The following is a 26,157-nucleotide window of genomic DNA, read 5'->3' as shown; positions in this document are numbered from 1 at the left end:
ACTTGGATTTTAACGGCTTCATTCTTTATAGTGCTGCTTTGGCACCTTTACTCTAAAAAGTATGGTAATTGATTATCTGAACACATTATAATCAAAACCTACACGGTATTCTTAAACGTGTGCGAAAGATCAACTTTGAATTTTAAGCATTTTAATCTTTGGGAAATATGCCTAATGTGACATTCCTAGAGCCTCCAAACAAAGGCCTCAAGTATGCACATGTGCACACGCATGCACACATTTTATGTATGTCTGTATATATATGATAAATAAAAGGTACAAGTAAATGTATTGGTAAACATACATTTGTTTGTTTAGTTTATTTTTGTCCTTAGCAAAAAGCAACAGCAGAAGGGAGTAATTTTCATTTTTGGTTTTGGATGCAAAGTAGTTCAGGAAACCTCGTTAGCTTTACTTTCTGTCACTGGAACAACTGGAGATCTGAAAGATGACTGTATCTGTGGGGAAAAAAACCAACAACTCTTGAGAGTATGCAGTGAAATTTTCGGCATAACTGAATTTGACCAAATTTGGTGAGATTTTTCTCAGAGGTGATAAAGTATCTTAGACCTGGACTGTCATTCTGTGCTTGGTAAACCCTGACAGGTTTCGGTTTCATTTGCCAAGGAACAAGGTTCAAATTGTTTTTCTGTTTGTTTCTCACTCATAACTTTATGAGCTCAGTAGGTTAGAGCATAGTCTTTCATGGCAAACGTTGTTTAAAAATGAGGTTGAATACATTACATTGAGATCACTGAAGTATTTTTTCATTTTAAATACTGTTTTCTCTATGTTTTATAAGTAGACTTACCCTTTCTAAGATCACCTCTCTATGTTTTAACTCATCCCAGGAGTACTGATTCCTAAGATGTCTTTTTACAGAAGGTTCAAAAGAATCCTTAGCAGACTGACAAAAGGAGACCAACTGCTTGGTGTCCATTGATCTCAATTCTGCAAACACTGACAAATGTGAGTTGTCCCGTTTGAAGTGTTTGTAAAGTAATCATGTCTTTAATCAGTTTTTATATTATCATGGGTAAATGGCAACTCAGTTTTTTTCACGTTTAATTTGTAGTGATCTGTTTGTCTAGTAATTAATTTAAATAGTATCTGTGTTGTAATACAGACTTCAAGGTGATACCATAGGTAGGTCTCAGCTGTGCAAAAGGTATTGCGCTGTGTTGTATAAGTCTTGCTGTTCCTTGAAACTCATGGCTTCTGTCACTGCCTAAATTTTGCTTCATGATGAAGGTAATAGGCTTTCTGTTAATTTAATTCTGTTAATTAAATAATAACAACTTTCTGGTTAATAATTTAAATATTGTTTTGTTTAGTTGTTTGTTTTTTAAACCACGTTTGTTTTATTTTCTTACTTGCAAAATTGCTTCTGGTACTACAGTATAATTAGTTTACATTAAGAGAGTTTTTCAATGTGGTGAGTAATTTATAGGCATTTTTATTCAAATTCATGCTCTCCTCTCCCTCTGCTCTTCCAGTCCACATCTGGAATATTGTTTCCAGTACTGGGCTCCCCAGTTCAAGAAAGACAGGGAATTACTAGAGAGAGTCCAAGAGAGAGCTATGAGGATGATTAAGGGACTGGAACACCTGTGTTATGAGGAAAGTCTGAGAGACCTGGGGCTGTTTGGTCTAGAGAAGAGAAGAAAGAGGGGATCTTATTAAAGTGTATAAATATCTAAAGGGTGAGTGTCAAGAAGCGGGGGGACAGTCTCTCTTCAGTGGCTCTCTTTGTTAGGATGAGGGGAAGTCGACATAAACTAGAACACAGGAAGTTCCACCTCAACATGACAAAAAACTTCTTTACTAGAAGTGATAGAGCACTGGAACAGGCTGCCCAGAGAGATTGTGGAGTCTCCTTCTCTGGAGACTTTCAAGACCTATTTGGATGCGTTTCCATGTGACCTGCCTTGGGTGGTCCTGCTCTGGCAGAGGGGCTGGACTTGATGATTGCCAGAGGTCCCTCCCAACCTTTACCATCTGATGATTCTAATATATGGAATACTGGTTCAGAAAATACAAAATTCTAGTCTTATCTTGGATACAGAGAAGAAGAGAATGCACACAAGTTTGTCATTTAAAGAAAAATGGAAATATTTTGAAACAAAGTTTCTTTTAATATGGTGAATATATACAATATGAAGCAAAACTGTTTTGTGATCCTGTCAGCAAATGATACAATCTTTGCCTTTTGTGTAAAATAACCATATTTTACATTAGATAATACTAATAAGGGCCTATAACCTTACTTACTTCCTCAGTCCTTTGTAGGAGGTTGTTGTCTTGCCGGTTACAATAATGTGATTAGACATTTAACTACAAAGTATTAGATGGACAAAAGAGCAAGCCAAGACAAACTGGTTTCTTACAAGTTCTACCTTAATCTGTACTTTGCTATCTGTGTTGTAATAATTCTTAATTCATTACAAGAAAGCATTACCTATTATAATTCAGGTTTTTGAGGATGTTTAAATTACATGGGTTTAGGTGTGATTGATTTTATTAATGCTTTTTAGATGTATTAGCTGTTTAAAATTGTTCTTGGAAACTTCACAGTGGAAATACTGAGATCCTCTAGTACAGTTTTCTCTCTTTGGTAATTCTGATCTTTCCGTAACAAGGAAATGTTTGTGAAGTAAAAAAGCTCAGTATCTAACATGATATTCTTGATAGAGATGAAGAAAACAGAGTAAGGAACAAAAAACATTCCAGAGCAGTTACTCTCTAACTCAAGAACTTGGATTCTGTTTCTCTCTGTTCATTTTGGTGCCAGCTTGTTGCAGATGCCTAATTGTTTTTCAGGAATGAAGAGTGTGGAAAGTTAGTGGAAAATATTCTTACGAAAGGTAGAGATGGATGCAACTTGAACTTCAGCTGTTTGTTTTTTTTTTTTTTGAAACTAAAATATATTTCTGTAGTCTGTCTGCTTCTAATTCAGGATTTCTATAGTGACTGCAGTGGTATGACTGGGTAGTTGGACTAAAAGTAGTGCAGAGTGAAAATCCTGCTCAGAGGTGAATAGTTTAGAGAGGTTGGTTGTTGGAGAGCATAGAGCAATACATGCAAAGCATTGTTCTAATATTTGGAGATAGGAGTGTCTGCAACTTTTCTTTTACAAATAATACTGTAAACACAGGCTCTGAGAAAATTTAAGAAGAAAAGCTTTCTAAAAGCCTACTATATTAGAGGGGTTGCAGAAGAGGTGATGACATGAAGCTAAATTGAGAGTCCTGTTTTAATTATTTCCTGAGAAATCTGCTAATTGATACCATTGAGATTTAATTTGTAGAAACAACTGCTGCTGCTAATGCCCCACACTCAGCATTCTGAATATCTGCATTTTAAAAAGTCTGCTTCATTTGGAATCTCATAGGTCATTTAATACTTAATTTTTGATTCTCAGATTTATGAATATATAGCAATCCTGATTTTAAAAAAGCTGTTTAATTATATATTAATATAACATATGTAGCTGTAATATGTTTATAATATGGATATGCCTTAGCTATTATTTGAAGAGGAGAACATGATATTTCTTTGGAGAGCTGGAACTACCTGTATTTCAGCCCTAGGGAACAACTGGGATTTCAAGGAAAAGAAAAGAACATCTCACTTGTAAAGGATTAGGAAGCAAAAAAAATCCCTTTAGTGCTTATGTGACTTTTTTAGTCGCTGGAATTTGGTGTGCCTAAGGGTAAGTCCTGTGAGAAGTTGGTGACCTGGGCTGTGTGTATTGCAATACCGCTTGCCTATTGAAGAACATAACATTTCTTGCTAGTCCAGTCCCTCAGGTAGTGGTTTTAGGTAGTAGTCGGCTTCTGAGCTCTAGTTATAATTTTCCTGTAATAGAACCAGAACTCTCATCAACTTCTTTCTTCCTTAATGGAGATTGCATAGAATTAATTTTGTCATTAGCATTTGGTGTTTTGCAGCCCTGTAGAAGTACTTATCTGGTCTTCTTGCATGTACTGCTCCTTATTGCTTCTGTATCCTCACTCTTACTTCCTAGCTCAACTGTTCCCACTGCAATATAGCATAACGTGAAGATAAAATTTAAAATTTCTAGCTGCCTTGAAAATGTTGTGAAAATAATTGTGGAACACATCGTTTCTGAACTATACATGATGCTTGGATAGTTTCAGCAAATACAGGAAATCTCGAGCAACCTAGAATAGAATTGTCATTGGTTAAGAATGTGTGCAGACAATATGTGTTAAGTGAACACTAGTCAAAATATGTTTTAAATTAACTTGGTGGAATTTCAATGAGCAAATAGTGTTTAGCAGGTTGAGGGAGGTGATTCTGAACCTCTGCTCCACTCTTGTGAGACCCCACCTGGAGTATTGTGTCCGATTCTGGAGTCACCAACAAATGAAGGACATGGAGCTGTTGGAGCAAGTCCAGAGGGGGGCCACAAAGATGATCAGAGGGCTGAAGCACCTCTCCTATGAAGACAGGCTGAGAGAATTGGGGTTGTTCAGCCTGGAGAAGAGAAGGCTCTGGGTAGACCTTACAGCAGCCTTCCAGTACCTGAAGGGGCTACACGGATGGAGAGGGACTTTTGCAAGTTAATGTAGTGATAGAACAAGGAGTAACAGTTTCAAAGTGGAAGAGGGGAGATTTAGGTTAGATATTAGGAAGAAATTCTTCACTGTGAAAGTGGTGAGACACTGGAGCAGGTTGCCCAGAGGACTTGTGGCTGCCCCGTCCCTGGAAGTGTTCAGGGCCAGCTTGGATGGGTCTTTGAGCAACCTAGTCTAGTGGGAGGTGTCCCTGCTGATGCAGGGGTGTTGGAACTAGGTGATCTTTAGGTTCCTTCCAACCCAGACTCTTTTCTATGATTCTTACATTGGAGTGACGTTACTTCCTGTATGTGCATCCCATTGTTTTCACTGAATGTAATTTTAATAGAATCCAGATTAAAATAGGTGGAACGTGTGGCCTCTAGCTTATCAATACACTGACTGTGGAGCTGCGCTGGTGCTGAAATAATGTAATGATGTAATTATCTCATGGATTGAGGTATTTTGTGGTCTGCAATAACTTTTCAATAATTACATGAAGTGACAATAGAAGTCATATATGCTTCTGATATTTTAAGTGCCCTCTTTTCCTGTTCTTCCAAGCAGATGAACATATCAATTCTGCAAACACATAATAAAGTCATGTTGTGTAAACTATAAATTCAACTTAAAAGACAGTCCTTGAAAAAAGTTCTGTTATTCCCCTGTATTTATTTGTTGATTGACTCACGAATGATTTAATGAAATAAATATTTAAGGATTTTTTTCTGTTGATAAGCAGTTAGAAAACTGGCATCTTGCATATTTTTTGATAGTTGCCACTTGGCATTAGATGAAGGTTCCTTGCTTCCAAAACCAGTTGTTGGTACATGTCATGTATACGGATTTTTTTCCTGTCTTCTTAAGAATCTGCTCTTAACAGGAGCAGGAAATAACTTTAAAATGGGACCTGGTACATACATTAGTGATTTTTTTGGGTAAGATAAGACCACTTAATAAAAATGGCACACCTCCCTTTTTTTTCTTCCTTCAGATAAACTTCTGGGGAAGACTATTAAGAAACACAGTATGGCACTTGGTCCTTCTGTCAAGGTTTTTTCTTTTGTTTCCTCCAAGGACTGTTCAATCTAAAATGCAGGAAGGTGGACTCACAGTTAATTAACTTCGAAGTACCTGACTAAGCTCTGCTGTCCAGTAGCTCTGCTGTAGCAGCATGATAGTTAGGGTCAAATACTTATTAAATATAAGGTTCTGTTCAGTTTCTTTATGGAAATAGGAATTGCTGGTTGAGTTTTTGTTGTTGTGGGGTTTTTTTTGTTGTTTTGTTTTTTTTCTTGTCCTTCTCACTAGGGTGTGCTGACTAATCAGAAACATTACTGTTGGAACTTCAATTAATTACACTGTATGTTTTCTTTAGGTCATAGTATTTAAAATAAAAGTATTTAGACCTTTTGTTTTCTGTCTCTAAAATATTATTATTTCCAAGTAGAACTCTAGTGGGCTTTTTCTTCCCACAGTAACTCTCAATTCTCATTTTCTAATGTATTGACAGAATAGCTTTTGTGTCTATTTCCTATTTCTCATGCAAATGAAATTTGCTTTCGATTCAACAAGAAATTTTTGAGACTGAAAAGAGGTATAATAGGTATGTAAGGTATGTAGGACTGGACATTTCAAGGTGCCAGAAAGTTTGAGCTGCTTTTTCTAAAAGTCTTAAGAATACTGTGTCTTACTCTGCAGCCTGTTCATGTCAAAGGAATGTAGAATATGCACATGGTATTTGTAGAATTTGTGAGCTGTGTGAGAATAGTTAAATTCAGAGGTATTAAAACTTAAGGTCATGGTGTGTAACATGCAACTCCCAGCATGCTGGATGTAAAACAAAGTGCATCATACAAGATAAGAGTAATTAATTTATTAGATTTTTCATAGAAACCACCTTGTTATTCAGAAACAGGGTGTTTTCACATCTTTTCATCTGCTTTGACCTAAGTTTGACTTACAATGTACTTATGTCTTTCTAGTGTTGTTTTTTGAGATGAATAAATGTTACCATTCATAACTTCTGGAATTTAATCTGTTGTGTTAGCATCACTGATTTAGATTCTTAGATTGTTTTCAAGTAACAGTAATAAGATAACAGTATGTGATTGCAGAAAACCAAACATATTCTGAAGCATGTTAAGCTGAATTGGATGTTTCAGCGCAGTTATTTATAAGTTGTACCTGGGCGAATGAAGTTGAGGACAACTAGGAAATAAGTAATTGAGAAGAAAGATTTTAGATAAGCAATATAGAAAAGTTAATCTTGGAGTAAATTTAGTTTTAGAGACTTATATTTGGAGATGCAAGTTTCCAGATGGCATTGGTTGGTTCAGTTTCAAAGAACTGCACTGGCAATTCAATCTTGCCAAATAATGTTGCTAAACTTGCTTTCTGGTTATTGTAATGGTTTAGGCTTTATTATATTTATACAGAATTGTATCCTGTTTTACAGTATGTTACCTGATAGCTGTGAAAAAGGACACTAGTGAAAAACCTTCTTTGCACATCCATACACTTAGTACTTTACTTGAAGTGAAAAGAATAACTGATGTAGCCAAAATGTTGTCTTCAGAATAAACATGGTGTTCTGTTGGATATAAATACCATAAAGAATAAACTTCCATGCACTGGAAGAGTTTTTCTGTAAATGTGTAAACATTTAAACTTGGAAGGCAGCAGCATATCTTGTTTAGCTAGACTGAGAAATTCCAGCCTGTTCTCACCTCCCAGGTTTGCTGGAGTTCTTCGGGAAGGTCAGGATAGTCCTTTCTACTGTTGAAAAACAATGATTGGTTTTGCTTGTATTTACTGCGATAGCACCATGAAAATTGCAAATGAGGTAAAGACTCAAAATTGGTAGGCACCTCTTACCTCTTTTGAAAGTCTTAAATGTTAAGAAAATGTTGGTTTTATAAAGTAGGATTACTGGACAAGGTCATACAAGAAATCTGCTTCAGAGCGAAGGTCTGAATCCCGATCTCCCAAATCTCAATGTAGTTGTGCCAAAACTATTAACTTCTTTTATCTGTTAATGATGCAAAAACACTGCACTTCAGGTTTTACAAGTTTAGCCACTTCTTTCTTTTTTTCTTGTAGGAGAACCCCATTTCTCTGTGAAGACATATTTCCAAGTTCTGATCCAGTATCTGAAATACCTGAAAAATCATCACTCAACAAATTCAAATTGTTTCAACTTTATTACAAAACTGATTAACTTGGAAACAGAATCACTTCATGAGTCAGTGATGACTTATTTGGCAAAAATTAGTTACTCCAAAGTCTTATTCTTTTCTGTGCTACCTACAGATTGTTTTTTTTAAATAGTGTAGTTGCAATGTCTAGTAAGTTGTATTTTAGGAGTAAGTGTCATTTGTTGGTCACTTAATTAGAATTAAGTAAGTATGGGCAACAATACATTCAGAGTAATGATTCATGACCTTGATCAGTTCCAATAGCTGACTGGGAAAAATTAAGTAGAAATTAATCTGAAATGAAGTTTCGATATGCAGAACAAGAGTCCTCAAGAAGAAATAATAAAAGGGCTTGTCCAGTTACTTACTGTTCTCTAAGAGGAGCTATTTCCTCTTTGGAGGTTTTGACTTTTTGTAATCAGATAAAGCTCTAGAGAAGTTGAGTGTGGTAGTCATAGCTAACCAACTTCCAAACAAATCTGCAGCTTTTTCACCTTTAGTTGGAGATTATTGCTCTAAGCTACAGTTTTTTCATAAGCACACAGAATTCATGGGGAAGAATGAGAGATGAAATGAGTGCCTGTGCAGACAAATTATTCTGCTCTTTGTAACTACTTAGGAATCCAGCTAGGACCCTTGCAAAAGAGGAGGTAACGTAATTTACACTTGTACAAAATGGAAAGCAAATAAATGAACTCAAGAAGATTTTATGAAGTTAAAGCTAAATTTTTTTAATGTAACGTGGCACGCTGTCCAAGAAGGTAGAAATAAGTCATAGCTTTGTTTTTGATTGCTGTAAAGTCAAATATAGCACTGGAGAAGAGGGAAAGATTGCAAGAGTTCTTGAGAAGAATCCCTACAATGTTGTGGCCTTGTAATAGTTTAATTGTACAGAATAGTCAAGATGTAGAACAAAAAAGCAACAAAAAGCCCACACCCAAAAGCCCCTGAAACAACTCTGACTCTTCTTTTGCAAATTATGAAATTGCTACATTATACATTTAAGCTTACCTAAGCATTTTTAAAACGTGTTTTCTATAGTTAATAAATTAAAATATGATGGAAAGACTGAAAGCCTGAAAAGCTGCTGGGATGCTTGTAATCCTCTTGATCAAATGTGTATGTATATAGTTGTAATCATGTTTCATTTGGATTTTTGCATTGTAAAACTTAGCATTAAATCAACCCATTTTTAGTATAGTGGTGGCCTGAACTTAACTCGAGTGTCTAGCTCTTAGTCTAGCTCTGCTCTCTCGTGTGCTTTGGGCACTTTACTTTGGATCTGTAGGGGAAAAAACCTGAACAGTGAAGGACTATTTAATACCTACGTTTTAAAGAGATTAGAAAGTTTTCTTTAAGTTGAGGATGCCCATTTTTCAAAGGCATTCTGTCATCGTATGTATTGCTAAATTATTACCTGAAAAACAAATACTATTTCCCACAAAGTTCCTTCACCTTCATAGCTGCCAGGTTTCAGTCACATGCTTGATAGAGACTTGCTCAGCATTGAAAGGAGTTAAGGCAGGATCTGAAAAAGTTGCAGGAATTTCTTTCAATCTCTAATCCTGGCAGCACTCCCGTCCTCACCCTAGGCCTCACCAGCAAGGTGAGAGCTCTCCTGCTGCCAGATCCTCTTGCTTCAGCAGAGCCCTGGCCCTTGTGTCAGCTGCCTGGGGGCAGGGGGACACGCAAGCTGGAGCCCTCCCCGTGGAGCTGGGGCTCTGCCCTGGTGCTTAACCAGGGGTAGTGGTTTGAGGTCAGAGAGCGAGCTGACACAGGACCATCCTGTGAGGTCACTGGCCTGTTCGGGGAGATGGCAGAGAACCAGGCCTTGCATTACAAAAGGTGAGAGCTGGATAATACTGTCCATTTTCTGGCTGAGGTCTGAAGGGCATATTTCTCTAGTATTCAGCTGTATGAGCTTTGTTGTGGAGCCAAGTGTGCTGAGAAAAACCTAGCGTTAAAGCCGCAGCAGGAGCAGTGCCATTGTACGCTTGGAGGTGTTACCTGCCCTGGCTTCATGTTGGGAAGAACCAAGTGCTCTGGTGGGGGCTTCAGCACATTGGAGCTACAGGACAAGAACCAGACTAAGTGGCTGTAACATGCTGTTCAAGTGGTGAAGGAGGAGTGTAGCTGATAGCTCCACTATATATAGTGGTGTACAAAGAGCTGTCTTTTGGCCCAGTTTTGCTGAGGCCTTGCTCCCTGAACCAAAGTTAAGGACTGTTTACATCTGTTTTGTCTGTTGAAGTTTTGGCTGTTATATGTATCTGCTGATTTCCAGGCTTACTGTGAAAGGTGGTAGTTGCTTCATCTTTCCAATTACTTTGAAAAATAATAGCACTCTTTATGTGTTTAGAGGAAGAGGTTTTTATCTTTCCCAGTGGGATAATGTGGTTTCACAGGGTCCAATTCAGATCTGTTTTTGAAGATGCATGCTGTCCCCATATGAATACATGCTATCCTGTGATGTATACTGATGTTTGCTGATAAAAATGAAACCTCCATACCACTTCATAGAAAAACAACAACGTAGTTTCAAAAATGCATTTGGTACCTAAAGCTGTTGTTGAAAGGAAGAGTGAAAATGCATTTCTTTTTACATTCCTTGTGCTAGTTTCATTAGCTACTTGATCTTTGTATTGTCATCACCTGTGTCCACGTTGGGCTTTCTCTGAGCTGGCAGCTCATGCACTGTTAATATGTCTACTTAGTGACATTAAGAAAATGCAAAATATTTCCCGCGGCTGGGTTGTTTTCAGTGCTACTCTTCTCACAGCTGTCTAATTGTATTTCATTTTAATATCTGATTCTCAGATTTTCACCTTCTGACAGTGCAATGTATAGATTTAAGAAATTAAGCACGGAATGTGATTATTTGAGAGTTTTCTTACATTTGATTTATGTTTGGTTTGCATACTTAGACATTAATTGCAGTAAACTCAGTGTGTTTTATGCCAATAATGTAAATTGTTATTAACTCATATTGGGGCATACTTTGATTACATGGTGGTGGGTTGGGGAAGACTGAAAATAATTGCCTTCCTTCTGTAGAATTAATTAATGTTTAACAGAGAAAATTCTGGCATTACACACATAAAACCAGCTTATTTTCAAAACTGTTTGCTTGGCTTTTTACAGTGACTAAAATATTGAATATTAAAATAAGAAACATTTTAGAGGTTAGAACTGTTTAGCATAATGTCAACTTTCTTAATATTTTCATGTTGTTTTCTTTTTGTTTGGTGCATAGAGTTTGTCTTGTAGTGTTATGTAAATTTTATCATGTTTTATGTTCTGTAAGATACCAAAGAGAATACTTGAAATCTTGAAATTAATTCTATAGCAATGTTTCTGTGATTGTTTGGAAATGTCATAGGAGTTTCTCTGCTGGTCTGACTTGGGAACACTAGGTATTTCTACTTGTCTATAAGGACAAGTTGGCTCTAGGTTATTTATTTATTTATTTGAGCAGGTTTGACTGAAGTCATCAACAATTGATACAGCTATAAAACCAGTTGGGGTTTTTTTGTGGTTTTTGTTTTGTTGTTTTTTTTGGTTTTTTTTATGCTGAAGAGCTTTTTGTTGAATTAAAAATACATTTCTAGGTAACGTACAAACTCTGTGAGTAACCTAATCTTCCATCCCTGTTTTACAGTTCTAATCCCTAAAATATTAATCTAGCATTAGTTTTAGGCTATGAATCATAGTCAGTCTCTCTCACTATGGAAAAAAATTGGATAAATAACATTTTAATAGAGTTTTATCAGCTTTATAGCTTTTGCCTCAGAATGATTTTGTATGATGTATGAAAGTGTGAGATTAATACATGGTAACTTGAGTACTGTAGTGGTTGAATGTCATTTTTTAAAGGATTTTGTTGTGGTTTTTTTTTTTAGAGGGATACTGGTCTTTGAGAGTGCAAATAACCCTTTTCTGTAATCTTTGGAGTTTTATTTAATGGCAGTGGCAACTATAATGTGTAGTGGTTTTTTCTCGCTGGTAGGGATGCAGGTACAGAGCACTACAGGTGTCCTGCAGGGCCAGTTTTGCCTGTGATGAAGATCTGCTAGGAATGGCTCCCAGGGTATGAGCTGCCCCTCATTAAGGGGCCTTATGTTGGTTTTAGTTGTGGAGTGTAAATTCATCTCTGGGTTTGTATGGATTTGTGTGCTTTAAGTAACATTCTGTGAACTGCTGCTAATGTCATGGCTTTCGTATGTATCAGTATTTCTCTGCTGTAGGTGCTGGGCCTCCTTGGAAAAGAAAGTAACTGGTAGGTGTGGAACTCAAAGCTCTGAAGAGTTGGTCTTACAGACTGTTAATTTAAACTTGTTGCTCTAGGCAAGATGATCTTGTATTACTAGTCTCTCAAGCAAGAGCCTGATGTTACGTGCCTTTCAGAAGTACTGTACTCCATTTTATACTTAAGATTTGATAGGAAAAATATTTTACAAATTCATTTAAACTTGGAGTTGTATCATATTTTGTCCAACATAATGATTTGAATGAGACTAGGGAAGGAGGAACTCCTTTAAAGCAGTCAAGAGTCATACAGACCAAAAGAAATAAGGCTATTGCTGTGATTTTTTAATTTTTGGTTTAAGCTGGATGTGAATGGTGTTTGAAGCATTTCAGAATTAACAAGAAGATAGGCTGGAACAGTTTGTTCCTAATGAAAGAACTTTTATTAATATATATGCCAGTGAACACAAACAGCCAACCCACAAGAATAGGTGTGCACTGTGGGAATTGTGGTTTCTTCATTTAAATGATACTTCAGAATATGTGATGCTAATATCCTTGTTTATTCTTTAGCCTGATGTCTGAAGTGGGGGAGGTTTGTAGGATTACAGACAGTACCTCAACAGTGTCGTGAGGAGTGGGGACGTGTAGACCTAGAGAGGGACTGAGACATACCCATGGATGTTTTGAATGTCCTGAACTTTGGTTGAAACATGTGTCCTAACAGATAAAAAGCACATAACCACAGGCATCCAGGCTGTATAAATTATCTCCTTTCATAGACCATTTATTACTAGATTGTAAACAGACTTCAGTTTTATTGATTTGGTGAAGAAGGTAATTAATGGTGTTATTCAAGGCTGAATAAAAAACAGGTTTTAATGACATTTTGAGGTTTTACTTCCCTAACGATCTGGACTTTTACATTAGTCTGTTAGCAAGATCTGTTCTACAAAAGTTTTTTGGTTGTTTCCTGTTATGGTTGCTTTTTTTGGCTTTGTGGAAGAAATAGGAATTATTCCCAACTCTATGATTGTAGGACAATTTTCTTTGGGTGAGACCTCAGGAGGTCTCTAGTGTGATCTCCTGCTCAAAACAGGGTCAGTGGTGCAGTCAGACCTGGCTGCTCAGATCTGCCTTCACTTGGGTGTTGAAAACCTTCAAGGAGGAAGGCTGTACAAACTTCTCTGGGCAGACTGTTCCAGTGCTTTCCTATTCTCACGATACATTTTGTATCCTAGAGGAGAAAAAGCTTCTCCTACATACAGGCTGAAGCTCTGTTGTTTCAATTTATGCCTGGTGTCACTTCTTGTCCTATCATACACCACTGTGAAGAGCCTTTTTCATTGCCTATTGCAGGAGGCTGCTGGCAAATGAACCTGAAGCTGTCATTGAACTGGACTGAGCAGGGCCAGCTCCCTCAGCCTCTCATTACAGAGCAGGTGCTCCTGACCATCTTAGTGCCCCTCTGCTGAACTTGCTTCAGTTTTTTAATGCTTTTCCTGGATGAGGAGGTCCAAAACTGGATGCAGTATTCTAGACTGTAGCCCTTAGACAACTTGATGGATACCAGCTATAATTATTTAATTCTATTCTGGACATTTGTAATTTTGCAAGAAAATAGTATTTGATTAAAACTTAATTTGCCATGGTATAGGTAGTAGATAAAGTGATTCCATTTTATTGGAAGGGGAAAAGGACAGTGTGTTTCTGTGTTGTTTTAGGGCACATACAGCAGCCCAGCAAGGTCTTTGCCTGCAGTATTGCTCTCTGATAATAACTTTTTTTGAATTATGCATTAAATTCAATAAATAATAAATTAGAAATGCTTTTGTCTTATGAAGTCAAAATCTGTCTTCAACATTAAAAAGCCTATGTAGAGAAAATGTTTTGAGATTGTATTTCTTATGTGGCAGAGTAATAAAGTTTTTGAAAGCTGTTTTATTCAGCTTTTGTAGTTGTTGTATTAAATTGTTTCAGCTTTCTGTACTGTATGATTTGCTACTTAGATGAATAGTCATGGTTGGAAAGGACCTCTGAGATCACACAGTCCAACCATAAAAAACCAAACCAACCAAACCAAAACAAATGAAACAAACAAACAAATGAAAACCCCCCAAAACCAAAAAACAATAACAAAAAACCCCACCAAAACAAAAAAAAAACAAACCAAGCCAAAAAACCCCCACAACACCATAAAACACACCCCCAGAAAAACCCACAAACACAAAACCTGCAATCTCAGCCACTAGAGCATGCCCTGAAGTTCCTCATCTACATGTTTCTTGAATACCTCCAAGGATGGTGACTCCACCACCTCCCTTGGCAGACTGTTCCAGTGACCTGATCACTCTTTCAGTAAAGAAATTCTTCCTAATATCCAATCTAAACCTCCCCTGCCGCAACTTCAGACCATTTCCTCTGGTCCTGTCATTATTCACTTGGGAGAAGAGGCCAACACCCACCTGCCTACAACCTCCTTTCAGGGTGTTGTAGAGGGCAATGAAGTCTCCCCTCAGCCTCCTCTTCTCTTCCCTCAGCCGCTTCTCATATGACTTGTTCTCTAGGCCCTTCACTAGGCCACCTGGACACGCTCCAGCACCTCAACGTCCTTTCTGCAGTGAGGGGCCCAGAACTGAGTGCAAGGTGCAGCCTCACCAGTGCTGAGTACAGAGGCATGCACTTAAGAATCCTCAGGGTGATAGTCTAAGGGAGGATGTAAGATCTGAGAGAATCGCTTTTATTCTGTGATTCTTGGGTAATAATTCATAGGGTAAGATGCTAATTAAACTGTATGAAGGGGTGAAATGTTGAGCTTATAAAAGTCTCCCAGACACTGCTTGCAGTGGAGCAAGTGTTTTTCCACTCTCCCGAGGAGGCACTCTGCTATTTTAAATTGTGGATAATGCCCAGTGTCTTGAAAATATGAGGTTTTTGTGTGCCTCTAGCTTATAGTGGGTGCTGTTGCTTCTGCAATACAATTAGCTGATATTCCTAATTTTTCCAAATAATGTCTGTATTACACTGCATTGTTTCTTCCAATATTATTTTTTGCAGAACTTTAGGGACACTGATTTTCTTGGACTATTCATTTCCACTCTTTCCAATCAATTCTGAAAGTTAGTATCTACAAAATTCTGGAAGGCTGTGCTGAAATGCTTTTGAAGCTATTGCTGTGTTTCAGAAATATGTTATAAAATACAGCAAACTCTGCCTGGCTGTTGGCCTGGTAAGACACAAATGCTTTCTCCTGTTTGCAGTGACAACTCACTGTCTGATGAGCAGTTCTTCACTGCACAAGTTATTCTGCACCCAAACCTGTAACTCCCATGGAAGTGTGGGTGCTCTCCTGTAACTATCACCACCATTTGGGGGGGATTCAGGATAAAGATGTTAGTGCTTATCTAGTCTTGCAGGAAGGAATAAAGGAGCATAAAGGAATCAGCCTGCATTGGAAAAATAATACTGTAAAAATGGCTTGTAGTAATTTATAGGGAACTGACCAATCATTATGTGACTTTTTCTTGCAACTTAAAAATTTTTTTGTTACTGTGATGAAGACTCAGTACTTGCTTCACATGTTTCAAGATTGATCTGTCTGGGCATTTGAATTACTCCAGAGGCAATTTATGAACTTGCTTGACTTCAAATGAAAGGTCATCAGTATCAGTCAGTCCAAGAGTTAATTATGAATACTGGTTTTGACTAGAATAAAAAATGAACTGAAAAGAAAAAAAAAAATATATATATATATGAAGTCATGTTAATTATGAGTTTTGCAAAAGGATCCATGCAGACAGAAGTGCTTGCAGTTAAATTTCATCATACTATAGCATAGGTTAATGCAAACAAGTGATAGGCAGTGTTAAATTTGCAGACTTGCTTGATCAATACCTGAGAAATGTTTTGGGCTGCATTTCGATGACAAGCAGTAAGGTTCTATCAAAGGATCTAAGTGTCTTTTCTGTCTGCACTCCTGCCCACCCAGCAGTATCATAAACAACACCCAGTTTGTAAGAAGGTTACCTGGTTCCACCCTCCCACCCCTCAAGCTAGGGCTAACTTAGAAGTTAGATAAGATGCTCAAGCAGCATGTGGCTTGTACTAGCCACATGTATTAACATTGTTTACATCTTGAAGGTCTTGAGTGTTTCTAAACTGCTATAGTAGATCCGTCTTAAGGCAGTGGGTGACTGTCAGTTCTTAATGTTTGCAATGTGTATGCTTGCTTAGAAATGGCAGGATATGTGCTGCAGTATCTAATTTCAGAGAACCAGTGTTTGAACTATGATTCTGTTATGAAAAGCCTTGTGTCTTAACTGTTAGAAACCAACAGCAAGCCTTGGAAAATGGTGTGCTGTGACTTTGAAATTCAGGATTACTTTTAGCAGTCTACAGAGTAACTGAACAATGACGGTACTGATAGATGCTAGTGAATGTAACTTTTGTGTGCGTTTTTCATGTTTTCATGCTTGCTTTGGTTTGGTGGTTCTGTTGATGAGTAGTTATACAAAACAGGAATGATACAAAACTGTTAAAATATGATTTCTAGGAAAAATGCCATAATTTATGGCAAAGATACTAGAAAAGTCAGCCTGGCATTTCAAATGTTTAGTGTTGTACTAATACAGGTTGCATGGTGTTCAGAATTCATATGGTGAAGTATCATAAGCCTTTCCTTGTTTTGTTGGTGGTATTAAGTCTCTATCTATTGAAAAAGAATAAAAAAGGTATGAAGAGTGGAGCAGCGTGTTGTGTCCTTTTATTAAAGCCAATTTGTTGTGCCTGTTATACACAGTAGATTTCTGAACAATATAAATTATTTGGAGAAAATACAGGTGGTTAACTAATGGGAAGCTTGGTTAGCTGACGTGTCTGGAGAACAACTGTGCCAGGTCTTTTCTTAGTGTGTACTCTGGTAGGAAGGAGAACTTCCACTGCAACAGGTTTACTAGGTCACTCTCACTAGAGACGTTATTGTTACCATTGTTATGTAAACAAATACTACTGTTAACCTAATGTTTAAAAAACATGAAAACAACAACAACAAAATTATTATCTAAATCTTAAAGTCTAATAATACAATTTCTCTCTTTCTAATAAAAAGAAGGTACTGCTTATATTATTGAAACACATTTATTGAAAAGCTTCAAAGGGATTGTGATAATTATATGATATTTGCAGAGAAAGATGGAGGGAGCAGCAGAGAATGACGGAACAGAATAATTTAGGTTGGAAGAAACCTCTGGTCCCCATCAGATACAGCCTCTCCTGTTCAGAGCCAAGCCAGCTTCCAAGTTGGAGCAAACTTAAAAAGTTCAATTCCGTTGCTCAGGGCCTTATCCAGACACTTTCTGGATGTTTCCAGGGATGAAGATTCCAAAGCCTTGCTAGGCAACCTCTTCCAATGCTTGACTGCTGTCATTGTGGACAAAAATCTCCCTTAGATCTAATTCCTTGTTGCAAGGCATTAGCCATCTGTTGTATAGGTTGTTTTGAATTGTATTGCTTAGTCTTAATGAGTCTTATGAGGCAAAACACTTAAACTCTCACTTTTCAAATTCAAATAAAGCACTGTGTTTTGCAAATTTAATTGTTAGTGGCAGTGGTTTCATTTCTTTCTTTTCTTTCCTGTCGCGTCCCAAGTATTGAAACTGCAGATTTATGGAAAGTTTTGGTTTTGTATGTCTTCTCCTTTGTGAAATTGCCATCTGCATTGTATGAGTAATGGAACTATCCTTCTGTGTCTCTGCTCTTTCTACTACAAGTGCAAAAATTATCTCAAAATGCAATTGCTCAGATATTTCGGAAGTGTTTACTTTCCAGCTGAAACTTTCATTATTAGCAAGTAATATTTAGTCTATTACTAATAGACTTGCTCTTTAATTACAGCAAGAGGACTAATTAATCTTCTGAAGGCCTGGTGAATTTATTTCAAGGAAAATAATAATAAAACATTTGTAAAAGTGCTAGCTAGTATGGTATAATGGGTAACTTAATTTCCTAAGTAACTGTTCTTTTTCCTAGTCTTAATTGTAGAGTGAGTTACTAACCTCTAAAAGCCTGCAGATGAGAGCTTATTTACAGTTTGTCTGCCCCTGGAGAATAAAGCTGACAATGTACTTTCATTTTTAAAGCTAACAATTTATCTGTGCTTTTGTTAGTACTACCTTAAGTACCAAAGGTTAAACAGACTGCTTCAGTCCTGATTTGAAAGGAGAGAGTTTTAAGCTTAAAATTTGACTGTGTAACAAATGTGGAGTTTAATTGTTACTGTTATCATTTATTTATTTTCTTTGAAAACGTCTGCAAGCTCGTATTCCTTACTTTGGATACATATCCAAAATTAGAATATAAACTCAGGTAAAAATGCTTCTTTAGAAAACAATACTCCTTGCTCCTTCTCTGATAAAAAGATCATGGTTGCTTTATAGATGTCAGCACTGCAGACTTTACTGGAAATACTTTCTTGTGATGTCTGATTTCATGGGATAATTGAAGAGTTAGAAACTGCAAAGGTACTTCATTAACCCACCTCTGCTATGGAGGTCAGTTCTCACCACTCTAGGGAGCGAGTGCTGGCACTGGTGTCACAGGATAGTTGATGTCCTAATATGTTGTGCACGGGTTTTAATGGCTGTAGGGCTCGTGTTTTTGTAATAAGTGAGGTTGGAATAGACCCTTTGGTGTAATGTGAGTTGGCCTAGCTTTCAGCTTATTATTTAATATGTTCATTATTTTGGTCCCCTATATGTGACTTTCTGCCCAAAAGCATGTTGGAAAAGAGGTGAAAAGTTTAAGAATCAAAACATCTTCTGCCATTCGTTGTCCAAATGGGACTTGGTGTGAGCAGTTAGTGTGTTTGATTGTGGGTATTCTTTTGTTGTTGGGATTTTTTGGGTTATTTTTGTTTAGGTTTGGATCTTTGTTTGTTTTGGTTTTGTTATTTTATTTTTCATGGTGGTTTTTGGTTGTTTGGGTGTGTTGGTTGGTGGTTGTATGTGTTTGTTTGTTTTAAATCAAGGCATGTCCTATGATATTTACATTTGTATGTAATAAGTGCAAGAGCTGTTTGATTTTTAGCAGTCCTTTATAGAAAGGTTGTTACCTTTTTGCAATTTCATTACTTTGAAACTCAAAAATACTTCTTTATGCCTTATTCTGTTTTGGGGGGACATCCTGGTACGCTAGAAAGTTGGGTAAAATCTGTTAGACCTGAAATGTCTGGGCATTGTGGGAGGAAAACCTTCACATCTTTGAAACAACAAAAAATGGGTGAAGTGTTAATTTTTGGCACCTTGAGGTGTAATTAATTTAATAGCTTTATTTCTGTTTTACGGATGTACTTGCAATATGTTAACACTTTCCTGCAGTTTATGGGAATTCTAGTTTTGGAAATGTTTTACCTAAATATTTTTAACTAAACCCATACAAATTCAGAAGCTTAAATAGTTGAGCTCTCGCTGAATAACTCTCCAATTATAAGGCTCCCACATTGTCAGCCACAATCTTTCTAATTCTGAAATAAGATCTTCAGTTTTCTTTTGTCTGAAAGTTCTGATTTTTATAGATTGCTTCTTTGGACAAGGCTACAGAATAAGGGGCTTAGTAGGTATGAGACTTTCTAGAAACTGATGTGTTTTCTATAAAATTAATTCAGATGACCTACTCTGGGGAGGAAGGAAGACTACCAGTTTTTCTTCAACTAAGCTTTTTAGCTCCATATTTTTGCATTATACAAATACAATTATTAGAATAATTGTCTTTAATGGCTGACAATATTTCAGAGGATAGCAAAACATCTACATAGTACTGAGGGGAAGTTGATAGAAAATCACAGTTTTAATTCAGCTCAGCTGAAATTCTAAATTATGCTGGTTTATATTTGCAGCTGAACAACTGAAGTTATATATGATTTTCTGCATGGAAGAGTAAAGAAAAAATCATTGAAATACCGTATTAGAGGGGAAAAAAGCATATAACAAATAGCTTCCACAAAATCTCTCTCTGTGTTCTCATTAAATATTACAAATTATGTGAAACAGCAACATTTTAAATTATTTTACTGATTCTGTTCTGTGTAATTTACAGAAATAAAGATTGGTAACATATTTTGTGCAATTTCTGTGTTACGTTTAAATAATCTGGTAACAATCAGATGTAAATATCATAAATTCAAGTGCAGTTACTTTACTAAGGATTGCAACTTGTTTACTTCTAAAACATTAACCTGTTTAATAATTAAATGGTACAGTGTGCCCCTGGCACAGTCAACAAGTGTGCATGAAGGAGCTGAAAACATTTCTGGCTTGAAAAGTAGCTCAAACATGTTTCATTTCTTGAGTAGCAGCAGCAAAGCATCAATATAATCAGGTCTGCCTTTTAGAGATCACAGATACATTTTACTGAGTTTAGCAATATTAATTTCTGTTTTCTTTTTTTCTTTGTTTTTCATTTCAGCCATAATCAGCAGACCACATCATTTAGACATCCTGTGACAGGACAGGTTTCTCCAGAAAACATTGAATTTATTTTGCGAGAAGAGTAAGTAGTTTTATTCCCATGTTGAGATCTAAAACAGTAACACATTTGCCTACAGTAGTTTAGTACTTGGACAGTTCTTCTGATGTTGTAGAAAAAATGTCAGAGATGGTTTATGCTTAAAAATTTACTTCTCATTGTGATAGTGTGTTTTGGATTCTAGCACTGTTCCATGTTAGGGCATGGGAGAAAATCTTTACCAAGTCTTTAAAAAACAAACAACCCCAAAAATAAACAAACAAAAAGACAATATAAATTGGATATTTAAACAATGATTCTTTAGCCTTATATAAATATTATAGAATCACAGAATTGTAGAATGGTTTGGCTTGGAAGGGACCTTAAAGATCATCCAGCTCCAACCCCCCTGCCATGGGTAGGGATGCTCCCACTAGAGCAGGTTGCTCTAAGCCTTATCCAGCCTGGCCTTGAATGCTTCCAAGGAGGGGGCTTCCATCACTCCTCTGGGCAGCTTGTGCCAGTGTTCCCTCACACTCATAAAAAAAATTCTTCCTAGTATCTAATCTAAATATACCCTCTTTCAAGTTAAAACCATTTCCTCTCATCCTATTACTACTTGGCCTTGTGAAAAGTTTCTCCCCAGTTTCTGCTTTAAGGTCTCCCTGGAGCCTTCTCTTCTCCAGGCTGAACAACCCCAACTCTCTCAGCCTGTCTCCATAGGAGAGGTGCTCCAGCCCTCTGATCACCTTTGTGGACTCCTCTGAACTCGCTCCAACAGATCCATGTCCTTCTTGTGCTGGGGACTCCAGAACTAGACATAGGACTCCAAGTGGGGTCTCATGAGAGCAGAGAGAAAGAATCATCTCCCCTTGATCTGCTGGTCACACTTATTTGGATGCAGCCCAGGATACAGTTGCCTTTGTGGGCTGCAAGCAGACATTGTTGGCTCTTGTGGAGCTTCTCATCAAGCAATACCCCAAAGTCCTTCTTCTCAGGGCTGCTTTCTATCCATTCTCTGCCCAGGCTGTTTTTGTGCTTGGGATTGCCCCAACCCATGTGCAGGACCTTGCACTTGGCCTTGCTGAACTTCATGCAGTTTGCACAGGCCCACCCCTCAAACCTGGATGGCATCCCTTCTCTCCAGCATGTCAACCACACCACACATCTTGGTGTTGTCCTCAGACTTGCTGAGGATGGACTCAATTGTACTGTCCCCATTGCCAACAAAGCTGTTAAACAGCACTGGTCCCAATATGAACCCTTGAGAGCCACTTGTCGCTGATCTCCACTGGGACATCATGCCGTTGACTTCAACTCTTTGAGTGTGACCATCCAGCAAATTCCTTATCCATCAAGTGGTTCATCTCTCAAGTCCATGTCTCCCCAGTTTAGAGATAACCATGTTGTGTAGGACAGTGTCAGGTGCTTTGTGCAAGCCCAGCTAGATCACATCAGTTCAGTAACCCTGTCTCAGAAGGCCACCAAATTAATCAGGCATGATTTGCCCTTAGTGAAGCTGTATTGGCTGTCAGCAGTCACCTCCTTATTTCCTGTGTGCCTTAGCATAGCTTCCAGGAGGATCTGCTCCATGATCTTGTGTCATGGTTTGACTCAGGATCAGCAATTGAACCAGTCACAATGCTTTTGGCACCCTTCCCCTTCCCACCCACGCAGGGAAAGGAGAGAGATATTAAAGGAGAGAGACTTTCCAGATTGAAAACTAAACTAGACAGCTTTAATTAAACACTAATAATAAGAAAATATGTACAATTATATACAAATATGTTCAGGAATGTGCAAAACCCTATTGCCTCCCCCTGCCCCCAGCAACTGCCCCATAATCTCCTGAGCTGGGAGCAGTTCCAAAATGTCCCAGAGCTGCCGGAGAGAGCGGCAGAACAGACAGGAGCTGAGGGGAGAGTTGTGAGGGTCAGGAATGCACAGGCCTGAGGATCAACATTGATGGATAGACAGAGTACTTACTGGACACTGGCTATAGATAGAAGAGAAAGCAAAAAGAAGCAGGTAGGGGCTTGACTTTTGTGATCTCTGCCCTTACACTGAGCTTACATGGATATATGGAATGGAATACTTTGGTCAGTTTTGCTATCTGTCTAGTCCCCACCTTCCTACAGCAGGGTTACAGATACAACTCATCTGCTCCTGTAGCATCTGAGGCCACAGATTCAACAAGTAAAGCAAAGTGACCTTGGTGTCTCAGCAGTAACATAAACATTGCAGTGTTATCAGTCCAATAGCTGTAAAACTTCCTGCTAGTTAAAAGGGAGCTCACTGAAGAAAAAAAAAAATCAGTAGAAGGAAAATTGGCTTCATCCTGGCTTAGACCAGGACATCTTGCCAGGCACAGAGGTGAGAGTGACTGACCTACAGTTGCCCAGGTTTTCCTTTTTTACCTTTTTGAAAATGAGCCTCATGTGTCCCCTTTTCCAGTCAGTGGGAATTTCACTGTACTGCCACAACTTCTCAAATACGATGGATATGGTCCTAACTTCATCTGCCAGTTCCCTCAGGACCTGCAGATACATATCATCTCAGGTCCCATGGACTTGTGCACCTTCAGATTCCTTAGATGATCTCAAACCTGATCTGCCCTTCCTGTTGGTGGTTCTTCATCCTCCCAGTCCCTGCCTTTGCCTTCTGTGATTTAGACAGTGAGGCCTGAACACTTGCCTGTGAAGACTAAAGCAAAAAAAGTCATTGAGTACCTAAGTCTTCTCCAAATCCCAGGTAACCAGGTCTTCTGTTTCTTTCCAGAGAGGGCCCATGTTTTCTCTAGTCTTCCTTTTATCACCAACATAGCTCTAGAAGCTTTTCTTGTTGCTCTTGACATCCCTGATCACATTTAATTGTATCACAACTTCAGCTTTCCTAACCTGATCCCTGGCTGAATATCAGATATGCAAAACATAAACGTAAAATGTATTTTGAGCAAACTGAAAAGTTTGTACTGATATTGTAATACACAAAATATTGCTAGTTTCCATTGTAATTCATTGGTTTCCTTACTTTTAGATTTTTTTGTGTTCCTTGTCTTGGGCTGCTATTTATTACAAAATTTTTTATTTAGCATTCTTCAGTTTATTCTAGAGAAATAGAATGATATATATTAGTTTCCATCATTTTTATATCTTGACTGTCTAATTTTAAAAGAAAAAAAGAAGAAATGCTTGTGTTCAAGCTGGTGTATGTGGGTATGTCTTTGGTGATCGTTTTAATCACTCCCTGTTTCACTGTAGGTTTTACTACTCCTGTCATTCTTGCTGCTTGCTAGATTGCTCCTGGAATCCCTTCTGTAATGGAATGACTGGATATCTTCCCTAGACAGATTATAGCAGTAAGTTGAACATCAGGAGAGGAATGGGACAATACCCGATAGGTTTTCCTTTTCTAGCCTCATCTTCTGACACTGTTAATGCATCCTCTGGCCCTTCATGCATTGCAGGGGCTGAGCATCATGCTGTAGGGGCCTGGATGTGATGGTTTGCATGGCTGCCCACCCGGTTCTGAACATTAAATTTATGTGATGTTTAATTTGCTTTACGTTTAATTTAAAGTAGTATAGCAATAAGAAAAATGACACCCAGAGAACAGCCATGTGAGACTCCCAGGAGATTGAGGCTTTTTTGGCAGTGTCTTCTATTGTGGACTTGCAGAAGAAAGGAGAATTAGAGCATGACAGAACAGCTTTCTGCTCAGAGCTTCTGGTACAGCCCTGAGAAATGCTTCTCAAATGGTTAAATAAACAAATCAACCAAACAAAAACAGCAATAGCTAAAAAACCCCAGCAAAAAGACAACCTAACAGCTTCCTTTCCCCAAGTCCAAAGCAAATCCCAGGGCCCATGTGGAGAACCATCATGAATAGAACATTGGATATACTTTGCAGTGTGTGGGGGAGGCCTGCCCTCATGTGCAAAGACTGCAAGAGCTACTGAGCGGGAGGTCACCACAGGTGTTGTGTGACGTGTGAGTTGTTTGCTGCTCCAGAGGGGTTTGGCTCCATACCAGTATGCAAACAAGCCGCCCCAGGACATTTAGCAAGGAGAACAGGTGTCTTGCAATGGAGAAAATTTCAAAGACAGCGTAGACAACAGTAACTGTGCACCTGTGCTCCAACTTCCATCCCTAATTGATTTTTATTTAATCTGTTGTAAAGGTTCAATCAAATTTAATATAAAGAAAATTTGTACTTGTGAAAGGGAAAATACTGTTTGGATAGAACTCCTTGGAGTGCCTTCCTGCATTAGTCACACTTCTCTGGGCTGTTTCTGGTTTTGTAATCATGGTGGCAGATAAAATAGTAAAAGCAGAATTGGAGGAACAACTTGCTGGAGGTACATAGTTTTAGTGAGCTTTTGTGTACGTTAGAAGCTTTTTTGGAAGTCAAATGAAGGTGTCTATTTGGAGGGCAAGCCAGATAAATAGGCATAACTTGGCATGTGAAATTCAATTGCTTACACTGATATGGTATCAAAAGAAGAAAAAGCTCTTACAATGTAATAGAATTAAGAGAGATGTTGTTTATTCTGAAAGGGGAGGGAATGGCTGTAGTGATATAGAGAGGAATATGTGTTTGTAATGACTACAGGAAACAGTGTTTGCAAGAACATTTTTCTAAGGTTTATTACTGGCCTGAAGTTAATACAGCGTGTTTTTAAATTAGATGGTTTTAATGTATCAGTTAATATTGCTTTAAAGATGCCATTTTCAAGTGCTTGGGATGTTCTGGTTTCCTTAGTTTTGTATGACTTCTATGTGACAGTGTGAGTTTTACACAGATGCTGTTCATCACGGTCCTAACTGAGTTCCTGTCAGATGATGCTGTTGACCTATGTGGATGACTCTGCAGAAATCAAAGGAGTTGTTTGCACCTCCCTGTCTGGGCCTAGGAAACATTGGTCTGTGCCCTGTTTTCAGTTCTTTTCCCTCAGGCATTAGGGATTTGTATGGAATTGGTGTTGATTGTGTATTAGTTTGGAATTGGTGTTACAGGTTGCATCTTGTGATGAAATGATTTTCACAAACAGGACGCAGTCAGGAAGGCAGTGTCTGGATTTGCATGGTCTGTGGAAACTTTCTATCATGGGATCATTTTGACCAAGATGACTTTTTTCTATAACTGAAGAATCCTGTCTGAAGTAGTAGCACTCTTAAGGGTTTACACAGTCACAGAATTGCCAGAGTTGGAAGGGACCTCTAGAGATCATCTAGTCCCCTGCTAAAGCAGGATCCCCTAGAGCACATTACTCAGGGCTGCATCCAGGTGGGTCTTGAGTCTCCAGAGAAGGCGACTCTACAACGCCCCTGGGCAGCCTGCTCCAGTGCTCTGTCACCCTCATCGTAAAGAAGTTTTTCCTCATACTTAAATGGAACTTCCTGTGTTCCAGCTTGTGTCCACTGCCCCTTGTCCTGTTACTGGGAACTACTGAAAAGAGTCTGGCTCCATCATCCTTTCACCCACCCTTTAGATACTGATAGGTGTTACTTACAGGCGTAGTTTCGTAAATGGCAATTTGTTCTTTGGTGCTGTTGACATGATTTATTACTTATGGTTGATTTTAAATTAAGATTAGGGCCAAAGCCAGGATTTGCCACCAGATGTTGACTGGGAGG

At 38.1% G+C, this 26,157-nt stretch overlaps 1 protein-coding gene across 9 annotated transcripts in view; it reads left to right on the top strand.

The window, feature by feature from the left end:
* The window catches only part of PLEKHA7 (pleckstrin homology domain containing A7), a 163,808-nt gene that overhangs the window by 71,088 nt on the left and 66,563 nt on the right, over positions 1 to 26,157 (top strand). For 8 of the 9 annotated variants that reach the window (XM_051620717.1, XM_051620713.1, XM_051620714.1 and 5 more), the window contains one exon: positions 20,483 to 20,566. In XM_051620717.1, the coding sequence (XP_051476677.1) occupies positions 20,483 to 20,566 (84 nt within the window). Of the gene's footprint in view, positions 1 to 20,482; positions 20,567 to 23,801; positions 23,880 to 26,157 lie in introns of those variants that run through there. The other variant, XM_051620719.1, reaches the window with a different exon arrangement.

Source organism: Apus apus, chromosome 5, assembly GCF_020740795.1.
Source record: "Apus apus isolate bApuApu2 chromosome 5, bApuApu2.pri.cur, whole genome shotgun sequence".
Classification (NCBI taxonomy): Eukaryota; Metazoa; Chordata; class Aves; order Apodiformes; family Apodidae; genus Apus; species Apus apus.
The sequence above is the reverse complement of the archived record's forward strand: the minus strand, read 5'-3'. Positions and strand labels throughout refer to the sequence as shown.